The sequence below is a fragment of the Pipra filicauda genome, unplaced genomic scaffold (assembly GCF_003945595.2).
Source record: "Pipra filicauda isolate LSUMZ 115617 unplaced genomic scaffold, ASM394559v2 scaffold6_size6359152_pilon, whole genome shotgun sequence".
NCBI classification, from domain to species: domain Eukaryota; kingdom Metazoa; phylum Chordata; class Aves; order Passeriformes; family Pipridae; genus Pipra; species Pipra filicauda.
The window spans coordinates 1,166,253-1,179,087 of record NW_024104865.1 but is presented as its reverse complement, the minus strand read 5'-3'; the positions used below and the strand labels follow the sequence as shown (position 1 = coordinate 1,179,087).

Genomic DNA, 12,835 nt, shown 5'->3' with positions numbered 1-12,835 from the left:
AGATGTCTGGGTGCTTCTCATTCTTTCTGATTCAGAAATGTTTGGATTTTGTTTAAAGTTTCACGTAGGGAAGCATTTAGAGAGGCATTTTTCTGCTGACAATTATATCTTGACACTTCTAGTTCCACTTATCTTAAGTCTGGCATTTGGTCTCCCTGACCAGTCTGCAGAACACTGTGAGATGAAAAGCCCACATTCACTCCCTCCAATCAGTTGGAACCATATAGCTCACTGAAACTAATGCTGGTGAACCTCTTCCTTCCAGCTTCTAACTTGCCTTTTCTTCTCATGCTTCTGTCTCTAGGATATAAACAATGCCTGGGGTGGCCTAGAGCAGGCTGAGAAGGGCTATGAGGAGTGGTTATTGAATGAGATCCGGAGGCTAGAGAGGCTGGATCACCTGGCAGAGAAGTTCCGGCAGAAGGCATCCATTCATGAGTCCTGGACAGATGGTAATGCCAACCTGCACGCTTCCTACTACCTGACACAGTGCTGTCAGTTATGCAGGGAGGAAAAGGTGGATTGTGCATGGGTCCTTCCATGAGAGTTTCCTCTCAAGAAGACTAGATATATTTCTTATTTTATTAGAAAATAGCGTATGAAAACCAGCGTGATCTCTCTTCTGCATCATACAGTCAACATTGGCATTCTCTAATGGTGGCAAAGTGAAAACTTTGGATAGAAGAGAGCACCTACAGGACCGAGGCAAAGTTACTGTACAGTAAATGTTACAGTTGGCATTTACAGGACCAGCATACCCCAGTTGGCACATGCTGAGACAAGTCCAGTGTAAACTGTGACAGTGCTGGCTTGAGCTACTCAGTGTGCTTCTCAGCACTAAGTGTGCTTCTCTGTTTTAAATGGCAAACTCACACCCCTTGTTTAAAAGTGAGGATTGTGCTTCTCTAGGCCAACAGGCATGGAGACAAGCCTCGGGCAGGGTGGCTGTAGTGGGGTAGATGCCTTTCTGAGGGTCCCCAAGGCTGCCTGGGTGGCAGGGAGCAGGCTTTGGGGAGTTTTGGTCCTGTCCTTCATTCTTCTGTCCTTTGGCTCCCTCCCCAGGTAAGGAAGCAATGCTGCAGCAGAAGGATTATGAAACTGCAACCCTCTCGGAGATAAAGGCCCTGCTGAAGAAACACGAGGCATTTGAGAGTGACCTGGCTGCACACCAGGACCGCGTGGAACAGATTGCTGCAATCGCACAAGAGCTGAAGTACGGCAACCCGGTGCATGTCTGTCATTGGGGCCAGGGAGGCTTAATGAGTCTTGCCCTCTGCCCTCTGGAGAGCTATAAATCCATCCCCATGCAAAAATGCTGGGAATTTCCTCTGTTTCTAAACAGTATCTAGGATACTGCTCTCCAGTATCCGGACACACCAGAAAAGCAGGCCAGAAAACGGATGAGTTGTGGATGCTGTTGAGGAGGTGGCAGAATTATATTCCCAAGCCAAGTTTCCATCCTCTGCCAGTTCATTATGCTGCTGTGAACCCTTTCCTAAAGAGTCTGACCTGCTACTGGCACCTGCTAGGTTTCAGAGTTGTAACACTGTCATACTCTTCCAGGAGCATAAAGAAAGAGGAGAGGATAGCAGGCTCTCAGTTTGCTCTCTTTTAATACAAAAATCCTCCTTATTCTAGCAGAAAAAAACCTGCTTGAGCCCATCGTGGCCTCACCCTTTGCCCCAGGAGTACTGCACTGTGTGCGCTTTGTTCAGCGCTTGCTCCAGGGCATCCTCACAACAGCTCAGCTCTCTCTCTGTTTCCCTCCAGCTTGGAAACCTTCACTTCCACTTCTTTTCCTGGAGTAATACAGCTTACCAGGAGAAATGGGGGCTCATTAGTGTAGGAGTCTAATTGCTAGAGGTAGCAGGCAGGTAAAAACCTAGTCTCTGCAGCACAGAGAGATTCTGAAATCCTGCATTTTTCTTGGCAAAAAACAGTCTGAACAACTTGGTTTTGGCTCTGTTTCCTATTTTAAAAAGATTTATATATCACACTGGTCTATCTAAAGTTAGTGTCTGGGCTGAGATCAGTACTCTTGGGCTGAAAAGCTGTTTTTCTCTAAAAATTTCGGATTACTGGATCAAGACCATTATCTCCTTTAACAACACATATTTACACAATTGCTCCCTTGTCCACTGGAGGATTGACCTTGGAACAGGAGGAGGGTTCAAGACAATCCTCCGTGTCAGTAAGATTAAAACTGAGGCTGGCTAGTCAGCAAGCATTACCTGACCTGTCACTTCCAAAGGACATGCTACATGTTAGCCAAAGCAGCTGCAGTTCTAAGAGCAACAGGGAAGACTGAGGCCTAAGCTGTGAGAGAGGTTACAAGGTACTTCTTCCGAAGTGTGAGAACAGCAGGCTCTGCCATTCTTGCAAAAGGCGTCTTCCATTTCAGCAAAGAGGCCATGCCCTGAAAAACCATGGCAAAGCTCTTTTCTTCCCCAGAGGTACACTGCCAGACTGATGCAGCGAGTCTGGAGGAAGCCACTGCAGCTACAGTGCCAGGCATGTTTGGGGTCATGGCATGTTCCCCTCCCCAGCAGTAGTGGTCTAGCATGGGTGTGTTACAAGTCAGACTTTCAGAAGGAGTTCTTTCATATGCAATGCTGCTCTGCAGCAAAGTAGATCGAGCAACTGATCTGGATTAAAAACCTAGCAAAGAAGTTATTTTTAGCCCAAATCAGTTTCCTGACTAGTTTACTGGAGGATTCCACCAACAGTGGTGCCCACACACCTCATGAGGGCAATACAATGGCATGAAGAAACAAGGCTGGGGGAGGCAAGAGCATAACTTGTATTACTGCTTAGAAAAATGCTCATCAGATGGCCCAGGATCACTCAGTATCCCTTTTTCTTTCAAGGCTGACACTTCCCAGCTCCCTCTGCCTGCAGATTTCTCCCTCTTTGACCATGTGCAGAACCATGAGCACAAAGCAGTGCAAGACAACATGCTTCAACTTGCCCCTGTACTCTCCTTTCCCCAACCATACTTTTACCAGCCTGTCTTCGATGAGTGCCAGCCTATAGATATGTCAGTAAAGCAATCCCTGTCAAGCAAATAGGAGAGACCTACACTTTTATTCTGAGATTGTCCTAAATAAATTTATTGGATTGTGTAATTAATAATTCCTTGCCACCTGTGGTATGCAAATCTTATAGCTATCTTAGAAGTTTCTTAGCATTCCTAATAAAATATTTGCTTTCCATTCTGATGTACAAGATGCAGGTGGTTAGCCTGCGTAATGTTCTTAAGCAGAACGCAGAAGCAGATTGCTCTGCTCATAATCTGCTTATTCCCCGTTAGAGCAAAAGTCTGTACTCCCTTCCCCCAGTGCCAGGTTATTCCCATCAGGTAGCCAGCCTCAGTATTTGTTGAGGCCTTGGGGATCCTGTTCTGTGCTGTTTGATGTACTATAACATACAGTGTCTCCAAAACTAAATACTGATATCTTCACTTTATTTGCAGAGACCATGAGCATTTTGTTTGAATCTGTCCTCAAGACTGATCAAGATTTTTAATGGGTTTCTCATATTTCTCCACGAGGTCTTTATTTGACTTCTTGTCATTTTTTTCCCCACCTGTTATAGTGAGCTGGACTATTACGACTCTCCCAGTGTCAATGCCAGGTGCCAGAAGATCTGTGATCAGTGGGATAATCTGGGTGCCCTAACCCAGAAACGTAGAGAAGCCTTAGAGGTGAGACATATTACAAGTTGGACCTTCAGGATTATGTTGATAGGTCATTTGTGGGAAGCAAGCTGCTGTGGGTACAAGTAATTTCAGCTCATTTGTGAACTCCTAGAACATCCTGGACTGTAAACAAGGGCTACATTTCAGTATATTTAGGCTATTTTTCTTCCAGCCCAATTATGGTGCCATTTGTTTGCTCAGGTTATTGATTTATTTCTACTTTTTTTGAGTGTTTTGTCATCTCACTCTGCTTGAAAAGACTGCCTTTATTTTGTTTTATTTCAAAGAATCTTAGATTTATTTTATTTCTCTCAGAGGAAAAAAATCTATCCTGTGTGTAATCTCTAATAGCAGAGAGATTTTTACAGTAGTGCTATCCTGGGAACACCAAAAGGTCTGAAAAGAAGGAGCAGCTCAGACAACTCATATATCTATGTGATTATTCTTCTCTAACCTCTTTCCTGATTTTCTTTTTTTTTTTTTTTTTTTTTTTTTTTTTTTTTTTTTTTTTTTGGTGCATGCCCAGAGGACAGAGAAGTTACTGGAAACAATTGACCAGTTGTACCTGGAATATGCCAAACGAGCTGCCCCTTTCAATAACTGGATGGAAGGGGCCATGGAGGACCTGCAGGACACATTCATTGTTCACACCATTGAGGAGATCCAGGTACAGAGCAGTCGTTTGCATCAGTTAGGCTGGGATAGAGAGAAGTTGGGGGTCTCCTGCATTCAGAGTGGTGATGAATTTGTAGGTGATGCTTTGGCGCTTCTGCTCTATTGAGATAGCCTTACCCAGAGAAACAAAAATGAGTATGCTTTTCCTTGATTTTCTCCAAAAACCTGGACACCACCCTAGCTGGACACAACGAACTGAAAGCAGCTTTTTCAGTGTAATTCCAGAGGCATATTAATGGAAGCCTGAAAATAGAGAGAATCTTTTCAGGTCTTGTGGAATTTTTCTTAACCCACATGAGCAAAACTTAGTGCTACTCTCAGGGTCTGCAGGTCAGTTCTCCCATGTAATGTCACGTCTGAGTCATTTGGTCCTACGTGATAGGATGTGCCGTGAATACAGTTGTTGTACTGCCAGCTGGTTTTCGGTACTGAGCACAAGAAAAATCAGAATTGACCACTTTGGTCCTGAATTACCATTTGAAATGCAAGTTGTCTTGCCTCCTGTAAGACAACAAAGACAGTATCTTAGTTTTTCCCCTTCTGAAAGGGTGTTAGGAAAGCAACTTGAGCTATCTACCGGTAATTTTCAAACCTCAGAGAGCAGGAATTACTCTTTCCTGGATTGCAGTGGGGACTTCTATTTCTCCTGCTTGATGGCCTCATGAAAAGAATCCAAGTCAGCTCTTTGCCAGAATGGCTGACAGCAGTGTGACCATCAGTGAGACAGCAAATGGGAGACCAACAGGGAATACCATGCAGCCATGAGTAGTGACATAGTTACTGAGCAGCTAGTTGTTTCTTCCATCCTTGTCTCCCGAACAAGGGTTCATTAAGTCTTTCATAAAGCAGAACAAACCTAAACAGCATTTAAACACTTGTCATCTCTTTGTGACTGTTTGCAATATCTTTCCCAGCCCCCTACGCTTGTATTACATCTCCATAGCCTGTGCAGCAGCTGCAAAGTAATGAGTCACCAAGTAAGGAAGGAATTTTACAAAAAGTAGTTGCACTGTGTGTGTTGTGAGAGAGAGTGGTTAATCATGTGGTTTACTTTCATTCCCTCTTCTATCCACACTGTTCCCTCAGTTATCCCTGCACACACCTGTTTCCCATTTATTTTGCTGCCTCTTTCCCTGCGTTTGCTTCCCTAGACTTGATCTTCTAGGTTGCTAGGATGAAGGCCTGTAGAAGCAGTGGAAGATGAGCCAGGACCAACTGGCTTGTCAACTGTCCACAAACTACCAGCAAGCATGCCCAAACCATCGGTCCTTGGAGCACAGCCCAGGCACCACAGCAAGATGGGGAGCAGAAAGGCCCTGCTGCGTTCAGGGAGAAGGAGCTGTTTTCCAACAGCAGGAGTATGTGTTGCCTGTGCGAGTTTGCTGTTGGCTGGAAGACCTTCACGTGGTTCTAACTGACTCTGTTCAGACTGAGTCTGACTCCTTCTACTCATTTGGAGTTACCTTGGATGTAGAATAAGTACATATTTAGTGGGAGAAGAAAAACATGGCGCATTTAAACTATTGAGACGTGACTGTTTTATAGCAATGGTAGTAGTCAGATCTTCTTCCCAAGAGAGCTGATGGGCAGTTACTGAGCAGTGTTGGAAAAATAGTTCCCTCTAACTTATGAGACAGAATTATTCCACAATTTTTTGGTATGTGATCTCGGTCACTGGTCATCGTGGGACAGAAACAGAGGGAAAACAAGACTTCATATCATTTTACTACTTAAAACAGCCCATTTAGTGATGCTGAGAGAACCTGAAAAGTGTGTTAGAGTAGACTGCTTTGTATCCTGGGAATATGTAAGCTTTTGCAATCACTTCTGCAGTCATCCATTTGCTGAAGAGGTTATTCCGTAAGTAATGCTCTTACCCTCCTTTTGCTGCTGCCTTCCTTCTGCAGGGCTTGACCACAGCTCATGAGCAGTTCAAAGCCACGTTGCCAGATGCTGACAAGGAGCGACAGGCCATTCTGGGAATCCACAATGAAGTCTCAAAGATTGTCCAGACATACCATGTCAACATGGCAGGAACGAATCCTTACACTACGATCACCCCACATGAGATCAATGGCAAATGGGAACATGTGAGTTCTTTCCAAGCTCTTGCAAGTTAGCGAGGGAGAATGTCACTGCTCAACCACTGGGGCCCCAGGAACTGGATTATTTACTCTGCAGTTACCCCCTCATGTTTACTGCTGAGTTTAGTGGAATTTTGTCATTTGTTTTTGACTCAATTGCCATGTGCTTGGAAAGTGGAAGAGATCTTTGATACAAATGCCTGAAGTGTTTCAACCCCTTTTACATGCTATTTTTAAATGAAAGATGCTAAATTTCAAAGCTTTGAGGTTTTCAGTCTTCAGTTGACCTGCAAATAAGTATAATAGCACCCTTTGTCACCATTCAACTCCTCAGATGTTTTATCTCCACAGCCAAGTAGCCTTTCTTTGCTGTAACATTAAAAGAGTAGCTACTGTCCATAGTAGTTGTGGTGATGATTCTTACTACAAAACAAAATCGCCAAAGTGAGATCCTGCAACTCAGTTAACATGAGCCGCCAAAAACACAACTACTGAATGGAAGCCTCTTCTCGTCTTCCATGTCTGGAGATGAGTTTGCAGTGTGCATCCTACAGCAGATAGCATTCACATTCCATGCCCATCGTGACTTAAATGTGACTTTTCAGTGCAAACACCTACTCCTCCCTCCCGTGCAGCAACCTCTACATTTACTGTACATATGCCTTTATGTGTCTAAACTGCACACTTTGTTATGCTTTGCTGTAGGTGCGGCAGTTGGTTCCCAGAAGGGATCAAGCCCTGATGGAAGAACATGCTCGCCAACAGCAAAATGAACGACTTCGTAAACAGTTTGGTGCACAGGCCAATGTCATTGGACCCTGGATCCAGACCAAGATGGAGGTAGTGCTTTGCAAATTTTGAAACACTGTTTTCCTTTGTGATCTTCACTGATATTCTTATCCTTGATCTTTCTTGGCCACTGTCACAGCCGTTCTTTCTTCCAAGTTGCAGTAAGAGAAATATCATAGAAAATACAAAGAATCCCAAGATTGATATCGATTACTGAAGCGCTTGTACTTTTCTCCCTGTAACTCTTTATTACCAGACAAAAAGCGTGACTTAAGATGGGGAACACTGGTATTTTAAGATTTGTGTTTATATTCAGCAAGTTAAAAACTCTAGATCAGAGACATAGTTTGTGTAATTGCTTTCACAGCAATGGTCTTGATCCACATGACAAAATAAATACAATTAGCATATCAAATATCTTCAGAGGAGACATTTTTAAGGGAGATCTCTTTTTAGGTAAGATTTGAGTTGAAGTAAATGGAGTTGATGAAATGCAAGAATATGAACCTATTACTGATGGCAGAAGCTGGAAAGAAGAGAGCGATTACAGAAATATGTCTGTATGAAGGGACTAAGTTAGTGGCAGACAGTACACCAGAAAAAGATCTGGCTTGGTACATTACTAGCTTATGGACTGCAGTTTCCTTTTCTTATGTATCCTTGTGTTAGACACATCTTATGTGATTCACCTCACTTGGAAAATGTTCAGGGCTCTGCTAAATTTTTTGCTGACACTGTCTCAGTTTATGTGAAGTAACTGCTCCCTGAGATTATTTTTTTTTGAATCATCATCCTGTGTGAGAGTGAAATCGCTGCAATAAATGTCAAGCATGTTGAGGCTTGTCCTTTCAGTGGAGTCTTAACTCCTTTGACTTTGCTAATGCAGGAGATTGGCCGCATTTCAATAGAGATGCACGGGACCCTGGAGGACCAGCTCAACCACTTGCGGCAATACGAGAAAAGCATTGTGAATTACAAACCAAAGATTGACCAGTTGGAAGGAGACCACCAGCTGATCCAGGAAGCACTTATCTTTGATAACAAGCACACCAACTACACCATGGAGGTAAATGTTTTGGCAGCAGATTAGACACCCTCATCTGCTGTGGCCAGGTAGTGTCAGCGACATCTAGCTCAGGCAAAGTGTTTTGATTCTTAGGAAAATAGAGAGCTTGACAATGTGGCCAAGCATGCAACAACATGTCACTGAATTTTATTTTTGCCTTGCTGTACTTCATGCCAATCCATTCCAATGCACTTCCAAATACAGACAACAGAAACAATCTGAATGAGATCAATAGTATTGCTTGAAAAATTGTTAGGTCTCATTTCTCCTGCCACTCTATTGTGGCAGCCTATTAGCTGGGATGAGAAAGGAAAGTGCTGATGATTTTGAGCTGCCACAGCCTGGCAGAAGAAAAAAGTCCAACAGAAGTTTTTATAAATCTGAGACTGGATTTCTGTTGACAACATGAGGTTTCTTGGGAGCAATCTGAGTTCAGCATGAGTCCAGCAGAACACAGACAGCCTTTGGAACTTGTCTTTTGGTTTCTGGCCATCTCCATTAAGCAACAGGAGAGACAGTAGAGCACCAGCGTCTTCCAAGCACTGTGTTTTATTTATTTTCTCGGTAAGGAGGGTTTTTTGCTTGACTAAGTCCTAGAAGCATTGGATTTGCTTCTCATTTGTGTTAAAGGCCCCCAAAATATTGGGAGCCTTTCTGACTAGGCAAAGGAATTTTGCAATAGGACCAAGTCTTTCTTAAGATCAGGAATTGGCTTCCTTGGTATTTTTTTTAGGTCAAAATTCAGATTTTAAATATCTGGCTGGCTCACGCTGCAGATGAGAAGGAAGCTTTTGTGAGAAAATAGACTTCTGCCTTGGACACCAGGGTCATTTAGTTTGCAATAAGTAGCACATTTGATCCACTGGCCTCAGAGGCTGAAGAGCAACTTCTTAATTTTAAAATTGTCCTGACCTCTTTTTCCAGCATATCCGAGTGGGCTGGGAACAGTTACTAACAACTATTGCTAGAACTATCAACGAAGTGGAAAACCAGATTCTGACCCGTGATGCCAAAGGAATCAGCCAGGAACAGATGAATGAGTTCCGGGCTTCTTTCAACCATTTTGACAGGGTAAGTCAGTGCTGACTGCAGCTTGGTAAGCTACAAGCTTTCCTGTAGACTGCACAGTGCAATAAAACAAGCAGTCACCGTGACAAAATAAGATCAATAGAAGATATTTTATTCTTAAAAATGCTGTCAAGCAGTCATTTTTGTGAAGACTGCCAAGTGATCATTAGTCTGGGAGAAGTATATCTTCACAGGAAACTGCTACGTTTCCTGGTAAAGCTAAAGTATGGAAAGGTTTGAAGGGTTTTTTAGGTAATTAGACTTTTACCCCATCTTCTCCAGAGAGCAGATTATTATCTTGATTTATAAAGTTCTTTGGACCATCTGTTCTCCACTCTGATATGCCATCTCTGGTATATCTGGTATATGATCGCTGGTATATCTGAGGGCAGCCTGCCCTCAGAGATTGGCGACACTTTCAAATTGCTTAACACTGGCTATTTCAGCCCCTCTCTAGCTATCTAAGAAAAATAAATCATGGCTTCTTTTCTTAGAAGAGAGACCCATAAAGTTCTATAGAGATTTTAATTTTGACCTTCATATCATTTGCCCCTTCCTTCACAACAGTCTGAAGGGGCAGAACATGAGTTTCCCACCTTCAACTCTCTATTTGATTTGGACATTGACTTTAAAAGCTGAAACTTCTGAGGAAAGTCACTTAAAATTGTCCCCACCATCCTGTCCGTAGCTTCCTTGATCTGGCAAGAGATGGTGGCAGCACACAGGGGGTCTTTAGTGCTTGGAGGCTGTCCTGAGCTAAAATGCTGCGGGGTGGATGGCGATTCTTAGTTCCTGTGGTAGCTTGTGTGTTGTTTGATTGGTATATCCAGACACTGGGGGAGTGGGCATGAGCAAAAGGAAGAGCAGCTGCCAAGCCATGTTGTGCTGTGCTGTACATCCGTGCTGTTTGCAGAGCTGAGCACTTGAAATAGCTTTGCCAGTCAAAGCTCCACCTCATGTGCAGGTCTCATAAATACAGCCATAATGCTGCTCCCCTGAGCTTCAGCTGTTTTTCTTTGTCTATTCCTGGGGTGCCCTGACAGCTAAGCTTCCTTGGGTGTGTTGCCAAACACACCTGCCCTCACCTACTCCTTTAGTGGAACTTTTGACCATAAGATTAAGGCAATGCTTCCCACTGCCTCTGCCTGCTTACCTGCACTCCGGGTTACTAGTGAAACACAGGGCTTTTGACACTGGATAACAAGCAGTGATGCAAGTGATTCACGTGGGAGATTGATATCTTGAGGCTTCTGAGCATCAACTGTTTTTGTCATTCAAATGCTCTCAAGATGGGATGAGCTCTCTGAGAAGGAACTGTTCCAAGAGCATTTTTAGCACATCCTGAAATGTCATTGTGATATCTAATGTTGTGCACTTTTATTTTTCTTCCCTGTCTTTCTATCTGCATGTCATTCTTCCTCTCCCTCTCTCCTCACCCACTGCATGGTGCACCTATTTGTTGTCCTTTCACCTCCCTTTGAACTTCTCTGTGTCTCCCTTCCTTCTGCCCCACACCGTCACCCCACTGGCACTGCATGTCCTGCTGCCTGGCACACCGCATAACCAGGACCACTCCGGCACACTTGGCCCTGAGGAATTCAAAGCCTGTCTCATCAGCTTGGGTTACGATATTGGAAACGATGCACAGGTACTGAATGCTAGTGGTGAACACAGACAGATATTAAACTGTGAAAAAATAACAGTTTTTTCCTTTCTTTTCTTGTTTGTCTTAATCCGTCGTTGTTCTTGTGTTGGACTATATATACATCACTTTTCTATACTGCTTCCTCTCTAAATGTACTTTGATACCTATTCCTTTTTAATTCCCTAATTTTTTGTCTTGGGAGAATTTCTTTTATGTCCTCAAACTGTTCAATTTACTTCTTTGTCACTTAAAACTTTTCTTGTCCATCCCTCAATCTGTCTTCCTTGATATCTTAATTCCTTTTCTTCATCATCAATATGTTTCTTGTGTGTAAACAATTCCATGTCCAAACCTACCTTTGCTTCTTCATGGTTTCACAAACTACCTTTCCTCTGTTGTCTTTCATTGTCCTGTAAATCCTTTCTTCCATCTTCTCCCTGCTGAATCTCATTCTTTGTAATGTCTCCTATGGGTTCACTTCTTCCTGGACTGGTCTCCCCTTTCTCTCTTGGCTTTTTCCATCTTTGTATCATTCCCTGTAGAAGAAGACTGGTATGATGGATTGTGAAGATTTCCGAGCCTGCCTTATCTCCATGGGTTACAATATGGTAATGTAGAGCCCTCTGTCACTCCTATTCAAAGTGATTCTTTTAGGCACCTTCAAAAATAAAGGGAGAATGTGTAGTGAATCAAGGTAAATATAGCCTTATTTTCCAATATTATCAGCAATGGATGTTAAAACTAATCTTAGTTGTACATGTAAAATTTTTGTCTCACAGTGGTAGCTAAAGGTAAAAAAAAATGGAAATTATTGTCTAATTCCTGTGTGGTTTAAATAACAATTGTATTTATCAAACTGTGTAGCTACCAGTGGAAGAAACAATAAACTTCCTCATATTGATACCTGCACTCTGCACAGCACACACAACCTCCCCCAGCCCTGAGTGTCAGTTGAACTTATTGTGAAGTGTATACAAGACCTCATTTCTGAATACACTCAAAACACTGCTCCTCTCATTCCTACCATTTGTTCAAGTTCCAGTCATTCTCCCCATGACTTTTTTCCTCACCAGAGTACCTGAATATTCAGAGAAGTAACATGTGGCACCTTGACAGGTATGACAGCTAATAGAAAGAGCTTCACCAAAGACTGATGCTCACCAAAGGGCAGAAGAGTGCAAACATATTCAGCTGCACTCTCAGTGTCTTTGCTCCTGATATCAGTCAAAGCAGTGTTTAATCATCTTACTCGTCAGCCCAGGACAAATACAGACTCTTCAGTGTAGCATGCCAAGACATGGTAACATTTGATTAGGTGCCTTAATTACTCTTGAAGGTATACTGTTCTAGATGTGTTAGGAGAGCCTGTTCCCAGAAGAAGACTCTGCTCTGCTCTCCCCTCCTTCTCTGGGAAGTCCCAGGGATGAGAATAGATGATCTTGGTTTATATGCAAAAAGGAATGCAAAAACCTGCACTACAAGGTTTTGGCTTCTGTAGCAAAACTTTGCTGAAAGATCTTCCCTGTAAAAACTACTTTCCTGGGCTACTGCAGATATGCAAGTCCTTCTTTCCAAAGCTGCCTAGTAAATATGAGTAAGATAACAATGAAATATCCCAGAGACATTTCTCTAGTGGTTTCTGTTTTGTCAGCTGAAGAAAACTGTAAAAGTTCTCTTTAAGTAAATGAAAGTAAAAGGATTTGAGGAGTGCAGATCTTCAAATACTGCTACAGACATCTAGCACAACATGTATAGAGAAATTTGGGTCTTCCTCTGAAGTCTGTATGATATTGTTCCATGATAGGAGTGTT

General features: G+C 42.9%; 1 protein-coding gene across 5 annotated transcripts in view; it reads left to right on the top strand.

The window, feature by feature from the left end:
- The window catches only part of ACTN1 (actinin alpha 1), an 88,539-nt gene that overhangs the window by 72,577 nt on the left and 3,127 nt on the right, over window positions 1–12,835 (top strand). For 2 of the 5 annotated variants that reach the window (XM_027716964.2, XM_027716962.2), the window contains 9 exons: window positions 305–452; window positions 1,063–1,213; window positions 3,595–3,703; window positions 4,224–4,364; window positions 6,280–6,462; window positions 7,162–7,296; window positions 8,132–8,311; window positions 9,236–9,382; window positions 11,567–11,632. In XM_027716964.2, the coding sequence (XP_027572765.1) occupies window positions 305–452; window positions 1,063–1,213; window positions 3,595–3,703; window positions 4,224–4,364; window positions 6,280–6,462; window positions 7,162–7,296; window positions 8,132–8,311; window positions 9,236–9,382; window positions 11,567–11,632 (1,260 nt within the window). Of the gene's footprint in view, window positions 1–304; window positions 453–1,062; window positions 1,214–3,594; window positions 3,704–4,223; window positions 4,365–6,279; window positions 6,463–7,161; window positions 7,297–8,131; window positions 8,312–9,235; window positions 9,383–10,946; window positions 11,028–11,566; window positions 11,633–12,835 lie in introns of all 5 variants that reach the window. The other 3 variants (XM_027716960.2, XM_027716959.2, XM_027716963.2) reach the window with 2 other exon arrangements.